General features: G+C 39.5%; 1 protein-coding gene across 1 annotated transcript in view; it reads right to left on the bottom strand.

Annotated features, from left to right (window-relative positions):
- The window catches only part of col4a2 (collagen, type IV, alpha 2), a 56,458-nt gene that overhangs the window by 30,929 nt on the left and 5,203 nt on the right, over positions 1-20,326 (bottom strand). Inside the window, exon 3 of the mRNA XM_053328264.1 lies at positions 7,440-7,520. Within this exon, the coding sequence (XP_053184239.1) occupies positions 7,440-7,520 (81 nt within the window). The remainder of the gene's footprint in view (positions 1-7,439; positions 7,521-20,326) is intronic.

The raw sequence follows: 20,326 nt of genomic DNA, 5'->3' as shown, positions 1-20,326 counted from the left end.
TTAGATTAGAGTAGATAAATATACTGTTTAAATCATTCCTTGCAGTTTTGCTGTTGTTTTTGGTTTTGAAAAACTAAATAAAAAGACACAACCCTCTAAACTCCCATGTTGCTAGGCTATCATTGGTCATGCTCTTCTGCTGGGAGGGCATTAGCAAAAGGTCAATATTCAGCTTCAGCAATAACTGTATCCGTGTGCCTATTTTTGTGAATGTTGGCATTTATGTCTTTTAAAAAGAGATGCTCCTTTGTCCACACAAACAATAGTCCCTTTGTTCCAAAACAGCACCCATCATCTTAAACTTTGAGAGCGAACCACTTTTATAGGCTCTTAAAGCTGAACCATAGCTGGGTACAGCACAGTGGGTCAAACTTGACTTTGACAGTGCTTGAAAAAAGACCAAAAGAGATAGGGAAAATAATTTCTTTTGATTGTAGAGACAGAAGACGTCATGGAAGAAATATGATGTGATCTTGTGATATCAATTTTCCAAGTCATAGGGAGCCTGCTTGTGTCTGAGAGCTGCACTGTATGTCTCAACATTCTTATTTGTTGTCTGTGACAGTGAGGCTTGCCTTTCTGTAGGGTATCAAGATAGGGAACTCACACATACCTACACACATATTCTGCTTTTTCAATCAATATTGCTGGTGGTGATGCACTGAATAAACATGCAGTTCCCCTCAGCTCTACAAAGTATTTTAGTATCTTTCTGCTCATGATTTGGTTTTATGGCTTTAACTATACTGGTTTTGTTCACTCTCACTGCTCTCATCAGCTTTATTTTGTTGTTTTAAGCAAAAGAGCACTAAAAAAAACCTAAAACACACTCTCTGCCCAGTCCTAAATGGCAGCCCAAGAACCTTGTAGACCAAAAGTTAAAAGGGGGCTGAATATTTGCCTGTTGGCCCAAAACATGACTCCAAATCAATGCAGATGTTGCGCTGTATGTACTAGATATGTAGCCCACTTCACTAGAACAACTTTATATGACAATAATCTGGTCATGTTATGTTTATCTTGTGCTTCCCCTAGGTGGCCCACGAAAGAAAAAAAACATTCAGGTTTAAATATCGATGTGAGAACTCACAAAATAACATTTGAATAGCATTAGTCGAACACAAAAATGTAATGACCCTCAAATATCAATTGTCCTTTTAAATTCAGTTTCTGGTTATTTGTAATTTTACTGATCAGACCTCTTAAATCTTATATATTGTTAATATTATTACTGTTGCATTCAGGTATTCGTTGTAGATGAAAGTATACTTTGTGACTTTGATCAAACATATTTCAGTTATTTGTGCATATTATACTTTTCCCGTTGATCTGTTAGTTCCATTTACAGATATTTCAGAGTCTAGGAGAGGGGGTGAAACCACACAACCCACATGAGGAATTTGTGATGTGTGGAGATTTAACAAGGTAGTTAAGACTTAGTGTTTCTTCTAGCATGACTTCTATGTTTCGCCATTATTTTTACAGCTTCACACAGTGGCTGAGGTATCTTTCAAATCCTTCACCCGTAGCAAAAGCTAGCAAGACTATTTCTTTCCATCTTTTAACTGGGACATCATGCTATATTAACACACAGAAACAGCTGGTTACAGTCTGTTTGTCTTAGCATCTCCCCAGACATTTCTTACTGCCCTACAGCTTTAATTTTCACACAGGACAAAAGCCAGCCTGCGATCCCTACTGAATTCCTCTTTCCAACAATCTTAGGAAAAGATAATCCTCCTGCCCAAGAGTTTTAGTGATAGCAACAGGTTTGTACTGACCTCCCCTCCCTTCCACTCACACTATCACGTGCACCAGTTTTTCATCATTGCTCCACAGTTGATAGTTCTTCCCTGACAGGCCCTGTCGAGGTCAGGGTCAGATGAGACGGACTACAGGAATGGATGAGGCTCCTGATTGCAGGTTTGGAATGAGGTGCAGCTGAAACAAAACTGCCTGTACACATCATGTCTTATATTGATAGGTGAGGCTGAAACAGGACCCCAATCTAAAAAAGGTATGCTGTCAGTCACAATAAATACACTCACTCAGTTATCTCTCCTCCTCTACTGCCAGACAAAATGTTTCAATCAAAAAAGATCAATCACATTAGATCAGAGTTAAACATCACTGACACTGGTAGGCTACTATATGAAGCCCTAATCAGAAGAGTTCAAGAGTTTTCTGAGGGTTACTGTAGATAAGGCCAAAGTGTCTGCTTCTAATTCATATTGCTACTGTTGGAAAAAGTGCGTCTTTGAGTTGACTAAGAAAAATAATCTTGCTTTGCCATGAATGCCATGAATGAATGTGCGTTGTATGATTTGCTTTAAAACAGTTTAAAAAAAGTCAAAACCTGAAAACAGAAATATTGTGAAAGGTTTTTGATCCTTTTTAACCTACAACATTCCTCTGTGTGCTGTTACCCTGTCCCTGAGCAGATGTTGGTAAATGGACTGTACTTATATAGTGCCTTTCTAGTCTTTATGATCACTCAAAGCGCTTTACATTACTGTACATCTCATTCACACACTGATGGCAGGGGCTACCACGCAGGGTGCCAACCTGCACATCAGAAGGAAGTTAACCATTTATTCTCATTCAATTTGGGGCTAAGTGTCATGTGGGCTGGAGGAGCTGGGAATTGAACTGGCTGGAGGAGCTGGGAGGTTGAGCAGTCGTTCTTCCAATTGGAGAACGACTGCTCTACCTCCTGATCCACACCCCCTAAGTTAAGTGCATGACATTCGTGGGCGCTGAATTTGGAATGTACTGTAGGTATGGACTTGTTTTCATGGAACAAGGAAATCTCTGCCATTTATAGTCACAGGCAAAAAACACATAGTTGACCAAACACATGGACGATACTGTTCCCAGAAAAACAGAGACCGTCTATATTAAAAAAAGATCAGTGGACTGTCATTGTGCTTAGCTTCCTGAGAAATGTGTCATTTCCTGTTCTACATCAGCTGTGGCAGCCTTTCCCATGGTGGAGAGGACAGCATTTCTCCGTCTGCATGATGTCTATAATGGTGCCCAAATCTCACATTTTTCTATCACACACACAGACACACACACACACACACATCATTCTCTCCTCACCATAGCTTCTATGCTTGGATGCTACTGTCTTTTTTGTGTAAAACCCGGCGCCACTCCTTATTTCTGAGAACTGAAATGGAAAGACTCCTAGCACAAAAGACAGCATTGATCTGCTTAACATGTTTTCTGGTCAGAACGCAGGGTGCCTTGTGTTCAGTTTCTAATGCTGTCCTGGTTTTTCATGCTTCCGAGACAGCAGGCTGTTTTGTTTCCCAACACCGCCTCGCTAAACAGCTCCTGGGATTCTCAATTTCTTTATTTGGCTACACTTTAGTTTCTCTGTAGAGGTGCCAACTCTGCTGTGTGATTACAACTGTGTTCATTTTGCTCAGCTATGATAAAGTACAGTCTTGTGAACTATTTCAGATGCATTGTACACCTAATTAATGTTCTCGTTACTCCTTTTTAGGTTCCTTTTTATAACCAATCTCAGAAGTGCAATTCACTTAACTGAAAGAACAACAACGACTTTTGGAAGAGTGCTGAGGGCAGCTTGATATTTTTCTCCACGCCTTCAGTGTGCACTCTACTGGGTGAGTGGGTGGTAATGCTGGAGAGTTGGCTTGTTGAATCTATGCTCTCCTCTCAATGCAAAAAATCCATGAAAGTAACATATTTAGTCCCCACCAAACAATCTATTTCATTCTTTCAGCCTCTCACGCTCTGGCTGTCTGTCTCTCATCTCTCTCCGGATTTGTCTAGCATGAATTTATGAAGAACCTCACATGACCCTCTGTCCACTGAAACATAATCCAGTTCCTTTTTCTTCCCGCACTACTCATCTAATATATTTTTATGTTGAATATAAAAAAAAATCACTTTGTTCCTTAAAGTTATAATACCCATTTGAATGCGTTTAATATGAACTAGCACCAATAGTAAATATTCAGTTTGCATTGGCAATAACTTAATACAGCTCTGATACAGCTGTTGGACAGTGAAAAGTAAAGTAAAAGTGAGGCTGATAATAATAAGGCAAAATTACATTGGATTACATGCATGCATCACTTTCTGTAAATCCCTCATGTGTGGGACGATAAAGACGAAACTACTGTATAGAATGAATATATAGAATAGAAAAAAAATGTAATGAAAGACTGTATTACAATGTAAAAAAAATACTAACATTTCCTTGAAAAACATTACTCATCATTACTTTAATATTTCTGCTCCAAGCTCATCTATCTCGGACTTGATGACTAATAGGTTACAGTGATATTGCCAGGGTGATCTCATTTTTGAAGCTGATAGTCCAAACGTTGGAGTGTAGGGCATGAGAAGAAATATTAACGGTAAAAAAGCTTGGACACAGTGATGATGATTCTGCTACAGTAACAGAATCCTGCTACCACACAGGGCAGCCATGGCATCATGTTGATTTGTCTACAGCCACCATGTAGCCATCAACTATCATCACCTAATCACTGCAGCTGTGTCAAGTCCCAGCCAATCCAGACAGCTGCGCAAGATCCGTTGAGTCTCCTCGAGGGAAACATTTGGAAGGAAAAAAGACAGACGTAAAGCTAAAGAGACAGAGGGGTGAACACATCTGTGAGAAACCATCTTGGTTTCCATTGTATTCAAAAACAAGTCCATCAGTAGTGTCATGCATGGAGGGAGAAGCAAATTATGTACAAGACACTTAGGCCTTGGAAAATGTACAGCTTAAATACGCATGCAATGAGTCAGAGACAACAACTGACAGGAAAAAACAAAGGAAAATGTATTATGCCTGGCTACTTGGAAAGTAGAATCTTATTGTACAGCAACAAAAGTTTCATAGTGAAAGTCAGTGTGTGCGAGAAATGTTTCAGCTTCAGCAGACTAGATGCATAAAGGATAAAAGACTTGTTACCAGAAAAACTCATTGTCGCTTCTTCACTGAATGATTAAAGTACTTTCTTTTATATCGCAGACACGAAAAAGAGTGAGAGAGGGAGAGGAAGAGAAAGGTGGTCTGCTGACCCTTTCATCAGACTTTTGGATACTTCAGATGTGGAATGTGGAACTTCCTCCCTCTGTCTCTCTCCGCATACTTATGGGGTTTCCTGTATCCACAGCGAGCACGTAGGTCATAGGTCAGACCTACTGTAAAGCTGGTAAATTCTCAGTGCATGTCAAAGTACAGTTGCTGGACCAATCCTGTCCTCAACTCTGTTTTAAAAATGCCTCCCTACGGAGCTATTTTATTGATTGGCAGGGAATCTTACAGGAGTCCATTTCAGTCCTGGAGTTCAACACATCACAGAACTGACCTGAGACATTTATAGTTTCTATGAGCACTCTTAAAAGATAAGAGAGGAAACTAGGTAGTTGGACCACTTTAGAAAGATTGTCTTTAAAATGTACAAAAGGAAGCAAAACTTTAAGATATGGATATACGATGCTGTATATGCCTTATTTTCGGTGCAGCTGCTTCGTAAAAGGTTGTCATGGTGATTTTTTTCACAGCAGAAATGATGAATAAACTAATGATGAATTTTATGCATTTACTAAATCAGAAAGGACAGGGAATGAGATGACTTTTCATTACTGGAAAAAATATATGTAATAAAAATAAAGTGGACATTCTAACAGGTATAAGGAGCGCAGTTCACTGAGCACAGACTCGAAATAAGCTCTGTCAGTGACATGAGCACCAACTAGCAGAGACAAAGAGAAGCAACTAAGTAGTTAGCATGGTTAGCAATTGATTTTCTGTACTTCTTCGGTGCAGCAGGTAGGCTTAGGTGTTTATGTCAGCTCCTCTTCAAGCCTGAGTAAACCAAGAGACCACTCAAAAAACACTTCTCTGTGTCCCCATTCAAAATGATTCATCCTTGAAAATAAAGGATTCACAGTACAAATAAAACTTTTTTCTACTCAACAAAGTGGAGTTTGGTTGTATGATTGTAAAGGTTACAAAACTGTCTGTCCAACAATCAGAAAACTATCTGATAATCTGAACAACACGCGTCTGGGGCAAAAAGCAGGCTTTAGTCATGCAGAACCCCACTCACTCACTCTGAGCTTGTTATCTAAATATGTTTAGTCTATGTCTGTCTCTGATTTCACAACCCAGCATCGGGTAATTCGCTCTTCTTTTTATCTTTCATTTCTCTCTGTAATGGGTCTCCCACACTCCAGACACTTCTAATGCTGACCTCTTCTTTGACAGTGGTTAATTTGTGTGAATTTCATCACTTAAACTGTTGTGAAAATGTGATAAGTATTTCACACTAATGGGTTTCAGCAGCACAGTGTCCTATGGCTGAATGCTCATGTCAGGCTCATACATTCAGATCATCTAACACCTTTAAAATGCATTGTTGTGATACTTTAATTTCCCACAAGATGCCATGATCGGATATGATGCTGGTAACACATGGTCTAAATAATACCAGAATGGAGGAACGGCTTGTGTTTATAAGATAAGACTGGCGTTATTCTGTATTTTTTCTCATTGTTCACAAATCCCATAAAAGACCCAGACCATTTCTCAATACTTTCTGACTATGACAAATGTATCGTTCTTAGAAGGGATGCTCGATATTGACTTTTCTGCTGATATCCGGTTTGGTTTGGCTTTTAAAGGAAGGTTTAGTAGAATCTAGTGGTGAGGCTATATATTGCAACCCATTTAATACCCCTCCCCTCTGCCTCCCTTTCCTAGCGTGTAGGAGAACCTACAGTGGCAGCAAAACACATGAAAAGCTTTCCCTAGAACCAGTGTTTAGTTTGTCCATTCTGGGCTACTGTAGAAACATGGTGGTGCAACACGGCGGGCTCCGTGGAAGAGGACCCGCTCCCTTTGTAGACATAAAGGATTAATTCTAGGGTAACAAAAACAACAATTTTTATTTTCAGGTGATTATACACTCATTAAAATATACTTATGAATATCATATTCCATTAGTGCCAGGTCTGTTCCACTAAATGACACTAAGTCTCACAGACTTATCCTTTCATTAGTGGTTGGGGAGAAAAACAGAATAACACCAGCCTTGTCCTTTAAAGAATAAGATTGAGGAGAGAGAATTTAGGATCTATAAGATGTTATTAGGGTCCCTCCAGGCTCTGCAAATGATGTTTTCTACAGTAGATACTACTACCACATTGTGAGAAAGATTGAGGTATGTAAAAGCCTAAACCGTGAGATAGTTTGGAGTAGGGATATGCACTCTCAGCAACCAAGTTATTGAAATTACATTTGCAGGGTCATTTAGAAAGCATCCAATCCGATCATGGCCTTATTTGGCATTTCAGAATGAAAGACAACAGATAGAGCTGCTTAGAAAGAAGGCGAGAAAGAGAGAGGGGTATTTATAACAGAACAGTAGTTACAGTATGGGACTTACTCTGGCACCCTTCTCTGGGAAACATTTACAGCCTCCACTGCAGTCTCTTCCTCCACATGGTCCGCTGTGTTTCTTTCCACCCTGTAAAACAGAAACAACAGACAACATGGAGATTAGGAATGGGTCATCAGAAGTCAGGTTATAGATGTAAAATATACAGGAAACAAACACTTTGCTGTCCACTTCGTTAGCATAAACACAGCAGTAATACATGTCCATGTGGAGTTTCCAGTCTCCATCTTTATGCATTAAATGGAACACAGTGTGGGGTAACTTTGTGTACTGTAGGTGTGACCGGCTGTGTTTGTGTATTCTGTGGTTTGAGAATACACTTGTTGTTTATGGCTGAGTGTGGAAGATTGTTGCAGTGTTGTCTATGTTTGTCTGGTGTGCATAAAGGATTATTTGGATGTGGCTTGAATGACTCATGACGAACATCCAGACATAATGGATAGCCATGTGTGCATGAAGATCCCATTCATTGGAGAGACTGGGTCCGGCCACTGACCAGGACAATTTGTCTTTGAATGTCTGCATACCAAGAAAACCACCCACCATCACAGCCCAGTCTGTACTACATATGACACAAACACAAACACGGCCTGTTGGGTCACTGTGATCATGACATGATCAAAGAAAGCAGTCGTACAAACAGGGTTTCCCAACCTACAGGTCAGAGGTGTCAAGACCATTAGCTAGCTGAGAATGCTGGAGACATTAGTTAAGACAGAACGGAGTCTTGTAAATGAAAATCACATGCAAAATCGAAGTGGAACCTAGTTCATTTGAATCCTGTGCCATGACCACATTTTTTACTCATCAGAAGCAGAAGGAAATAATTTGAAGCCTTGACTAAACTGCAGGCACAACACAAAATGTTGAGAGCCAGAAAGCACACCTTAAACGTGTCCCTGATCCACGCGTTTCTTTTAATAGATCTGCTGGTTAATAACTGACTTCTTAGACCCTTCATTGCTGTTTCCATTGAAATGCATGAGTGGAAACAAAGCTTTTTGATAGTTTAAAATGTGCCACTGAAATTTCCACATGGTGCCTGAGACTGATTAGCCATGAGACACGCAACAGAGATGTTGTGTTTTGCAAAAAGGCCCTTCGCTGTAAGTTCAGTTAGCATGAATAAGTGAAATGTTGACTATAGACATGCACAGTGGCTCCATGAAGCTGTTTCATCCTATGATGCCTGTGTCCTGTGCCTGTCTGCGTCCTCCACCTACACAGCCATACCATAGCCTGCTTAGGCAGCAAATGCGTCAATACTCTCCTCTCTCCCTTGTTAAAAAAATCTAAGCTGCCACTTTATGCCCACAGTGGTGACAAAGTGGCTGATAAATAGTCCGAATAATTCCCCCTCCTCAGTTTGAAAGCAGATCCCAGAGCACCAACTTAACAAAGACCACATTGAGACCCTCCTCAGACACACAAAGACCTTCTTTTACTATAGAGACATCGTCCTTTAATGATCCCTTATCTCCACAACAAAAAGACCCTCTTCCCCTCCTTTATGGAATGCACAAGGCTGCATTTCTTTGTTAACTCTCAGTGGAACGGAGGGATTCCTTTGAAACCTCTGCTTGATAGAGCCTAGTTGAAACATGTAATGAGCTTAATTTTGACTATACGCTTTGGTGGTAGACTCCCTTGGATTATAGCTCACTACTTGTACACAAACAACATTCTTTACTTATATCATTAATTATTCTTATCATTATGTGAAAGAGAGCGTACACGAACAAAGCATTCTCTGCAGGGTGAAGACGTCTTTTAGTTTCCAGAGTGGAGACTAAAACAAAAGGTCATGTCATCCCAATAAGGATGTAACATAGTCACGTCATGACCTTTCTCCACATTGAGGTGGAAGTCAAAAGCTCAGACAATAGACTACGTCATCTCCTTACAGACACACAAAGGAATAACTCCCATAAAAGAAATCACGCATCATGGAGCAATGCACGATCAATCCAACTTTACAGTTTACGGGCTCAAAATAGCCGATGGCTGCTTCAGCAGAGGACAAAGGATTGTGCTACAGTATCCTGTTTTCTCCACCCACCATCACAACAACCCACTCTTTGTCAAAATCATCTTTTCCATAGTGTGGTACGGTACACATGGGAAACACATTGGATGTGTATTAGTGCATCAATGCAACAAAGCTGGTACAACAATAATCCACGAGAAAATCAAGAAAAAAAGGTACTGGAAAAGTTCACATTTTTATGAGAATGTTTTTATAAGAATGCCTAATACTGCAATCATTTTGAATTTTCTGTCTTTCTTAGGAGGAATTCACACTTGTAATGTGGTCAATTTGGTCCAGAACAAGGAAAAAACAACACATTATTATAATCTTTTAGTTCCAGTCAATTTTGCATTCACTTATTTCACAAACCAAGAGCTGTAAGATTGGAGTCAGACAGAGCTACGCCACATAGGAAAAGCAAATTTTGTTGATTGACAGCACTGAATCTTATGTGTTTTTGAAGAAATTACTGATTATGAGCATTAATACTATAGATTTTTAGCTGCAACGATAACTTGATTAATTGATTATAGTCAATCAACAGAAAAGTTATCAGCAAGTATTTGGATAATCCGTTCATCTTGGTTTGTTTAGTCTTCTATGGTAGTAAAGTGAATGTCTATGAGTTTTGGGGTTGGTCAAGTCTGCTTTCAAGAAAACTTGGGATGTGAAGACAAAGCAGACTGTATGTATCTGGTCCAGGTCCAAGAGAACTGAGCTACAGATGTTAAAGCAACATCAGGATATATGATCAGACAAAAGAAAACAGGTAAGAGAGGTTCTTTTTTACAGTGTGCTAGACAAGATCAAGAACAGGACCCCACAGTTGCCAACATACTACACCATGCTACGAAAGAGACAGATGAATCTAGACCACCTAACATCACAACGTTAGGTCTGTCTACCATAAATCTGACACCTAAAGCTGTAGTGAAAAGGGATCAGCCCCCAGTCTCAACATTGGAAAACTGAATGCCATACCAGACTCAATATTTCATCTGTGGCCCAAAGAGACATGCAAACAGGCTGGAGATGCATATTTTCACCATATACATACATACATACGATGTCATTCTGCCATCTCTTTAAATGAAGAAACATTGATATTTTCTCCAAATAGGTTTAAAGAGTATGAATGAAAACACATGCCTTTGTTATGAGAGATGTCTGACAACAGTGTACATGACATGAAACAAAGACTGTAAAACTGCTGAGCTGTGGTTCCTCATTTACAGTACGTCTCCACAGTGTTGATAATCTTTTATGTCTTGTGAATTGTCTTTAGTGGTCTAGAGCATCCACTGTAGTCCTCTGCTCAACTTCAAAATTGCAATCACGTGCATAGACGTAAACACGCTTTCCAGAAACCCATTCACTCCTCTTTTGTGCATTTGTGTACACTGCTTAGCCCACACACATACAACAAAGCCAAAGACAAACTAAGAGCATTCATATCTCAAACTGACTCTGAGAAACTCTATTTGCAGGATTTCCCAAACAGTCAGTAAGACGGCTCCAGCTCATTCAAAATGCAGCTAGTGTCCTTACACGTACATTAAAATTTGAACATATTTCTGCGGTACTGAAATCACTTCATTGACTCCTGTACAATACCGAATCACATTTAAAATCCATTTCTATAAAGCTCATTATATAAAGCACTAAAATAGTCAAATATAAATGCACCTCAGTACATTTTTTGTCTTCAGTTACTGTGCTACCTGCTCTCTGGAACAAGCTGCCTGAGGGCCTGTGGTCCATCACAACTGTGTCGACATTCAGAAGCAAACTGTAAATGCTCTTATTTTCCCAGGCTTAAAGTTAATTACTGTGTGTGTATGTCTGTCATAGGCTACTTTGGGGGACAAATTTCCAACTCAGAAGTCAGTATGTGTGTGTGTGTGTGTACCTAATTGACAGTACTTGTTTTTTTCACAGTTGGTTGCAGCTGTGTGGTAGGATTTTGGGGTGTGTGTTAATGTTTTGTGTTGTGTTGATGTTTTTGGGGCTTTTAATTGCTGCGTGGTATGTTTCATTGTTTAATGTATGTTAGGTGTGTGCCTCATGCCATGTGTGTGCCATTCATATTGCTCATGTTGTTGTTCTCATATACACCTATATTTTATGTTTTGTTTTTCAATGTAAATCATATTGAGCCCTAATCCTTAACTGTCATTAAATGCGCTATATAAATAAAATTGCCATCGCCAAAGAAGACATAAAATGTTCCAGAGCAGATAAAACAGAATAGCCCTAGCCAGTCCAACTACCACATGCTGTGTTCCTTTTTTAGCTAACATCTAAGAGCCAAAACACTCTCAAAACCTCCATTTTCAGTTGCATGTGTCTGGAGTGAGTGTATCAGGCTATTACTATAAACAGAGCTGTGGAATGTTAACAATAATTAAGAGATAAAATGAGTAAATATATCTTGGAGCAGTTTGTAACAATAGAGCCAATGAGGCCATATTTGTGTGATACATATCTGTCACTGATATGTGAGTGGCCTTTTGTGCATGTGGGGGCATCTAATCTATATGGGAGACACATGTTATATTTTAGTTTTTTCATCCACCACTCTTTGACAATGCTTCTTTGAATTGAACAAGTGCGAAGATGTTTGTGTGCAGAAGAACTAGAGTTTGGGTCCTAAGATCTTCAGGCCATAGTGGTCAGATTAATGTTTTCCTTAATGAGGAATGCTGTTATTGTTGCCTCCCTGTTGTTTATGGCTCACTACAAATGTCCAAAATATTAAATATATACTTATATTCTGTATAGTAAATTAAATAAATCCAGCTGGGTCAACAGCACTCTTTCTCACTGTCTTTCTTTTCTATTGCTTTCCCTCTTCACTAGAGTTCATGTGGCTTTGTGAATACAGAGATGTTGTGAGCTCTGGTCATTAATTTAATTTTTTCACAAAATCATACTAGCATAGCAGCAGAAGAAAGCAAAAATAGGGCAGCTGTGTTACAGTGTGGTTAAAAGTATGGTTGCTAGGAAACCTGCTAATTTAGAATAGAGTTGCGAAAGGGGGAAAACACATGTTTCACTTTGACAAGGTGGATGGGTTTAAGCACTGCAATACCCATGAGCCTCTCCCACTATTGCTATGGAGAAGAGGCCAGGCATCAAAAGTCGAGAGTGTTGAAAACTTTAAATGCTTCTTTGTTGCACTTGTGAACAAAGCCCTGCATCATAGTTACAAATTCAGCCCCAAATTTATATTCAGTTTTCTCAACAGCATTAACTTAAAGCGATGGTTCGGCGTAATTTCGAGCTAGTGTGATATGCACCATGACGCCCCCTCGCCCCTTTTTTTTGTACAAAGGATTCCTCTGACTTTTTATAAAAGAACAAGAGATTTTCTCACACAGTTGTTGATGACTTGACCTTGACTAGAAGACTTTCATGTTAATTTGAACCATGGAAGTGCTCTCAATGTGTGTCACCTTGCATTGTCTATGGAGAAAATGAATGGGACTTCCTTACCTTGGGCACTTGAAATAGCCAATGCCACTTTGCAATCTTTAGTCTGCTGACTGTGACTGCGTTAGATAGATACTGTATATAGCTATTGTTTTTGTTGTAAAGCCAATACTAGTTTGTGACCGCAGACTGTAGTGTATAGCAAAGATAGACAACTGGTTTCCATATTCCTTATACAAGCTAAACCAAGTTTTCATGAATTTAACAGTTGAAATAGTTTTCCATTTTTTTCTCTATTTGTGGAATTGATGTATTTTTTCGTCAATGAAATGTAAAGAAATACTGAAATGCATCATAAGTTCCCAGGGATATTCTGAAACTGCATGTTTTATTGATGAACAGTCCAAAGCCCAAATTAAATTAATTAATTTATTAATATTTATTATCAGTAAATTCTAACGTTTGATAAACTTGAACATGCGAATGTTGGCCCACAAAACTGTTGATTGCCTGTGAATTGATTCATTTTTATAGCTCTAGTGCTCACTCTTTCTTACTATACCACCAGCACACAATATAGTCAGACACAATGGAGGTTAATGGTTGTGGATTGTTTGTAGTCAGTGTGACTCATAATGATTTTATAAGGGTGGTTTACCACCGACATATCCACTTCCTGACAATTCCTCACAATGTTTAACAGCCAAAATCAGCACTGTATCTCAGGCGTGAGGGCAGGATGATGACAAGAGCAAAACAGCAGACAAAACATACTGAGAGGAAATTATAAATACAGATGTAGAGGAATAATGCCAGATTTTGAGACAGAACTGAAACTGTCTTATGCCCCCCAATGAGAATCAACAGTGCACAGGCCAAAGCAGAAATTTGACACATGATTCAAAGACAATAACCACATCCTCTTTAAAACTTAAGTTTCTGTTCAGATCTCGTTTCACTAGTAAAAAATGTTAAGCTCTCTTTGTTTTAAAGATACCATGTCTCTGTTGCTGTTGTTTAAACATCCAAGCATTCACAAATCAACCTCAATGTCATGGACAGATCCTGTAACGGCAATCGCTCTGAACCTCAGGTGCTGGAAATGACAAACTGCCTCTGTGAGATGGTTTCTCAGTTTTCACACATGAAACGACACAGCCAAGCATAAACAGTGTTTGTGTGAGACCCCCTCACTCTGCTTGTGGGATCAAATTAACAGAGATCACAGAGTATCGCAGGTCAGCATGAGTGTTTGATCTGCGATTGGTGGTGACAGGGTTGGTACCCTTCCTTAACTCATCCAATGAGGAGGACAACATAAAGGAAACTGAGCAGAAAGATGTAAAATACGGCTGCTGTGATAATCAAAATGAAGAATCTCAAGGCTACAGGAAGTCAACAGAAACTAAATCCCACTACAAGAAAACCTGTGACCGTAGGTGGTTGATCTGTGAGCTGTTTGTCAGGGGTTGTTGCCCATCCTCAGTGACGGATCTGACCTTCAGCTTTTCCTCTTTGATCTTCTTCTAGAGGAATGTCACTATTTGGACCACTATACTATTTGGTGGTTGACCAATACCCTTCCATAACTTATGGTCAGGTAGTGAAGCCCCACAGAACCCTCACAGAGCTTCTATGTTGACTGATCTAACATTAACACACTCCTAGAACAAGGATTAGGGATAGAAAGCTAACATGATGCTATGAGGAGGTAGGTGTTTGGACAAACAAAACAGAACAAAAAACCCTCCTATTTAATAAAAAAATAAATAAAACTTAATGTGGAAGCAAATGGACTCCCCTTGAAAAAAAATGACAATGTTTTAAACCCATTTTACACATTAAGGGGGACATATCATGCTTTTTGTGATTTGGGATTATCTGTCATTTATAATACCTACTGTTCTAATGTTGAATGTCATTGGTAAACATAGTCAAAGTTACACAACTTTAGTTCAAAGCCATATTTTGTGAGTATTTTCACCGTGTGTACATTTATGTACACACACACATGTCAGACCATTTATCACTGGTTTGCCAAGGCAAAAGCTGCCCTTCTTCACACTAATGATATAGATGCCAAAAAGAAAAAAATCATTGAATTTGAAACACCTGGCCACTTTCAACGAGAAGCTCTGAGAATGTTTTTGTTTGTGTGAGACATATCTATGATGGATACATGCTGCGTGATTTGCCTTGATACATATCTGCACTATATCTCAATGTCAGGGTGGGAGTGAATCTGTGCTGCAATTGTGCGATACTCCCTTTGCCAGCTGAGAACCATCTCTTTGTTAGACTCACCATAAAAAAGTGGGAAGTTAAAGCAAACACATCTAGATAATTTGCTGTGATCTGAATCAATGGATGAGTTGGTAAACTTGCTGCATTTTCTTTGGTTCAGTTTATTTTCACACCGAAAAAAAATAAGTCCAAGTGAGAACGTTTTCTGTGCTTATTGGTCAGTTGTGTCTGAGGCAGGAAGGAGAAGGTAAGTGCAGGAAGAAGGGCCTCTGGCCACATGCAATGTACTGTGTTGTTAGTACAAGTCAAATCTCGATTCTCTTTCCAGCTAGCTGCTAGTAGCTGTTGATTGAAGCACACCTGGACATAGGAGCCAATTAGCTCAAACTTGCAGAGGAGGCCTTGTAGTTGGATCACGTTCCCAAAAATGATTCACACCACAGTTCATTTGAGACCAGACTGAGACCACCTCCTCTAAAGGGTCCCTGAATGGTTGTTTTGGTATGCAACCTGACAGTGATGGCTGTGTTCAGACCTTCCCAAACAAATTGCCTAAAGAGGGAAAATGATATGAGTCCAATTCAACAGGGACTAAACTAGGCAGGTTTGAGTGCTCATCATGTTTTAAAAAAAACAACACCTTTGTCCTTGCTTTTATCCAATCTGTCTTTAAGGCTGCCAAACAGAAATGTCACATTTGTTATTTTATGTCATCAGGTCTTTGCCCTTACATACAAATAAACAGGACCAAACCCATAAAGTATTTAAGACACTTGACTTTGGGCTAATGACACCAAGGACTGTTCTGATGCTGTAGTTGAAGGCTTGTCTGATTCTTGAATGAGTCAGGCAGGACTCAGGAATATGGGGGAAGACATTCTTGTTTTTCTGGATAAAAAGAATAAAGAATCATGTCTAAATGCCCCCCTCCCCGCCCCCCATGAATGTGAGTGGGAAGATATAAACATAAAACCACAAATGTCTGTGTGTGTGTGAGCATACACACAAACTGCAAAGAGTTGAAAAGCAGAGCTGGAGACCAAATCATGCTGCTCATTGTTGCTGTCTGCTGTGTGTCTCATGTGGGCTGTAGGAAATGTTTCCCTCATGATATACATCAGGACTGATACTTTTTCAGCAATCAATTCACTTGGCTGGTACTTAGGCTGGCAGACCACTATAATTTCAACTTTTAGAAAATAATTAAACCAAAATGACTTAAAAAGTAGGGCAGCATGTCAGACCAAGAACGAGTTTATATTTCATGTGCAGATTTGCCTTCCGGCAATAGTCTGACTGAGAATTGAATCATATAATCAGATTTCAACTGTTAAACAAACATACTCAAACAAAACAGAAAGGCAAACATATAGAAGCCGGAAAAACCAAAACATCAAACATGACCATGTTTGTGTTGGCGGAGTGTTTTATTTACTGAGGCATGTCTTGATATAACACTAGATGTCCCAAAGGCCTCCATTATGGTGATAAGGATAATTCTCGGGCCGACCATAATGAAGCTCTCTGATTCTTTTTGCTTGATAAACAGAACAACTTGTCTGCACTATTGCTTCTTTACAGCAATCCTATTTCCTTTCACACTCCCACCAATGTCCTGTTGGAGATTTTGAGTCCTGCACTGTAGTCTCCATAAAACCCCCCAGACAAACACTTTTGTAAAAACGGATGATCAAACGGAAACAGTCAAAGTGTATGTGATGATAAAGTTACTGAGCTGACAAAGAATGACAAAAATCATCCACTGAGGAACTCCTGAGTCTGACTGATATTGTATGTATCAGACTGATTAACCCAACTGCTCTTATGGTTTCCTATTTGACAGCAAGATAAATGAGAGCTCAGTCAGTGGTGTATTTGATGAGGCTCTCAAAAAACAAACAAACAATCTCACCAAGTTACTGAGTGTGCAACTATTTTTGAGTCCCAAAATCTTTTTTTTTAAACATATTAAATAATTTGACTTCTTCCCAATGGAAATAAACAGTTTTCTCAAACCAGCTGTCATATTTTTTGGTGCTTGTTCAGTGATCATCTTCTCTTTTTTCTGACATGCATTTGTAGAACATTAGTGCAGTATGGGAAACTAAACACAAAAAAGATCTTCCTGTCTTATAAAATCTTCAGGGCTCAACATGAGAGTGACTGGCTGAAGGACAGAAATGTCAATCTTACATTGAGCAAGTCGAAATATTGTGAAATGGATTTGCAAAGAAAAAGATCACACCAGATGTGAATTTTCAGCTGTTGCCCCAAAACTGTTGAACCCAACAGACCTTATTTGATATACAGTCCATCAGTAACAGCACGTGAAACTTTAAGTTACTTTATTGATCTCTCCTACAGACGTCTGCTCTTTAAATGCATTTTATGATTTTGTTGCAGAATTAAAATAATGTTGGGGGAGTAGTGAAAGGGAACTGTAGGGACAGGGTCACACTGCAAAGAACAGGACATGACTTTGAAGGAGACCGTGAACTAGAGCAGAGGGACCTGAAAGAAGTAGGGTCAAGCAGAAACTCCTCTGTGCTCCTCTGGCAAGGCTCCAGTGTAAACACAGCTCTGATTTCTGCCCTGGACCTGTCACAGCTGGACCTTCCCTCTCCTTAACTGGCCTCAGGTCACACAGAGACTCAACTCCATTTCCCAGTGGCCCACACTTCTAATCAGTACTTCCTGCTAGGGCCATGAACTAAATAGAGGTGGGATTAGACCTGTTTCTGTTCTGGACCTTGGTGCGCACAGGCCGACCTGCATGTCAGACTGTGTTATGTTGATAGTCCTGCTGCTCACCCCCCCACTAATCAGATGATCAATGACATCCAGATGGGAGGATCTGTTCAGTAACACTATGAGAGGCCTGAGAATACAAATGTCAATATTTTATTTCTATTTATGAGTAGTAAGGCATCTTAATATTAGGAATTTCTTTGAAAATGAGCACAGATGAGGGTTAAAGTTGAGGTTAAAATTCAGGTTTGACCTCAAATGATTATGTAGGTTGAGGTAAGAGATGGGCAGTCAGTCATGATACTGATGTGAACCCAGTTATTTTGTTCTTCATGGCAGAGTTGGAGAGCAAAAAAGGAGAAGAGACAGAGCAGCAGACAGGATGAGAGAGAAAGAGAGAGAGAGAGAGGGAGAAAGAGAGAGAGAGAAATTGGACATGGTCATGTTATCACAAAGTCCGTATTTAACTTTGTTAACATTCTTCCCATGACACGAAATAATTCAGTCTAATCAATTAGACCACAGCTGGAATGGAAACGAATGGTGTATGCTTCTCGTCTAGAGGAGGAACTGTACAAGGCACGGCAGTGAGATCAGTGAATGGTCTCTTGATGAGATATCATCATCGGGACAGTTTGGAGGGGCCTTCACACCACCTGCAGGATATGACTAGTTCCAGTCTACATATCAGTGTATCACAGAAACTTCCTGAAATCAAATTCAAACAAACAGTGCCAGAAATGAAATCGTTATGTGGGCACCTGTTGAACCAACCTGTACAGAGTCTAGAAAGCTCATAGCAAATTGTGAGAAAGGAATATGTATGTTCTTTGTCTAAACACAGCTGAAACAATCTTTCCATCTGAGCTCATTGAGAAAAGGTACCTCTACTGAGGAGAGACAGACGACTAGAGGCGCACGTGTAAGAGGAGGACATGAGGGGGAGGAAGGATAAATGGTGAGGGAGCTGAAAGCTGATGGACACAGACTGAGAGAAAAAGAGTGAGAGAGAGGGAGGACAGACCGTCTGCCAAGTGTCCCTTTCAGAGATGAATAGAGAGAGAGCAAGGGGACAGAAGACAGGGGAGATAGAGACCAGGGGCAGAATGAGGCTATAAAAGGAAGTGAGGGACGGATCTGTAGTGAGAGACTGAAGCCTGGGAGGACTGGGAGGACAGAGGGTTTGGAATTCTTTCAGCATAGCCTGATGAGACCCCTGTGTCCGTCCATTAATCACTGTGCGATGGAGAAGGGCAAAGGACACAGGCGGATATATATATATATATACATATATACATATATATATATATATATATATATATATATATATATATATATATATGTATATGTATATATATATATATATATATATACATACAGTATACAGGAATATTCCAGAGAAAATGTCCACAATTAATTTACTTCTGAACTTCATTCCAAGTCCAATAAAAGTCTGTTTAAACTGCTGGATTTTACTGCAGTAAATGACATTTACACTAACCACTGACTTATTGTTATGGGGAGATTACAGAGAGGTGAAAATAATCTTTTTTCCTGCAAAAAACCTAATATCAAACAAGACTGCATACATAAATGACTAATGACTAAAGGGAAGTACTTCCTAGATAGAAGTATATACAGTAGGTACGTATAGGAATGGGTGACATCAATAAAATCATTTAGCATGTATGTCTAGCTCCAAGACAGAAGTACATAGTATAGATAACACTTTCTGAAATAGACGTAAACCACCTATAAGTACTATTTCTGTGAAAAAGACAGTCAGAGAGTGTGTGTGTGTGTCCACACACACATATTGTACCAGGATACTGGTACGTGTGTGATGTTTGACTGCACTCTGTCACACATGACTGAGAATGAAAATGAAGCATGAACTGTGATTATCCATGGAGTTAAATCACTGGTATTCCTATCTCCCTGTTCCATTGCACATGGAAGTTTTTTTCTTTATCTGTACAGATTTTCACATCATAATTTGGCATTTGGCATTGATTTAATTTCATTTGAAGAGGATCACTTCAGTGCTTTTAAGTCTCATGAAGGACCGCACAGGTACACATGGATATACACTCAGAAATGGGAACAACCCATACGGACCCAGCACCCAGGTGGTGTCAAACACTCATCAGCAGGCAACCAAGATGTCTTTGAGATCAAATATAGACTGTATATACTTTGCAAGCAATCTATGCATTTATCCAATAGACTGTGTGTATGGAGCTGCTAGAATATGGGTTAATAACCTCAAACGTATCCAGAATGAGCCTCAAAACAGATACAGAGGTGTATCTGTAAGTGAGTGTGTGTGCGTGTATGTGTGTGTGTGTGTGTGTGTGTGTGTGTGTGTGTGTGAGAATCTAGGTCATTTACTGTCCCTCATTTTGTGGCATATTGATACATG

Source organism: Scomber japonicus, chromosome 11, assembly GCF_027409825.1.
Source record: "Scomber japonicus isolate fScoJap1 chromosome 11, fScoJap1.pri, whole genome shotgun sequence".
NCBI lineage: Eukaryota > Metazoa > Chordata > Actinopteri > Scombriformes > Scombridae > Scomber > Scomber japonicus.
Note: the sequence above shows the minus strand (reverse complement) of the source record. Positions and strands in the feature narration are given on the sequence as shown.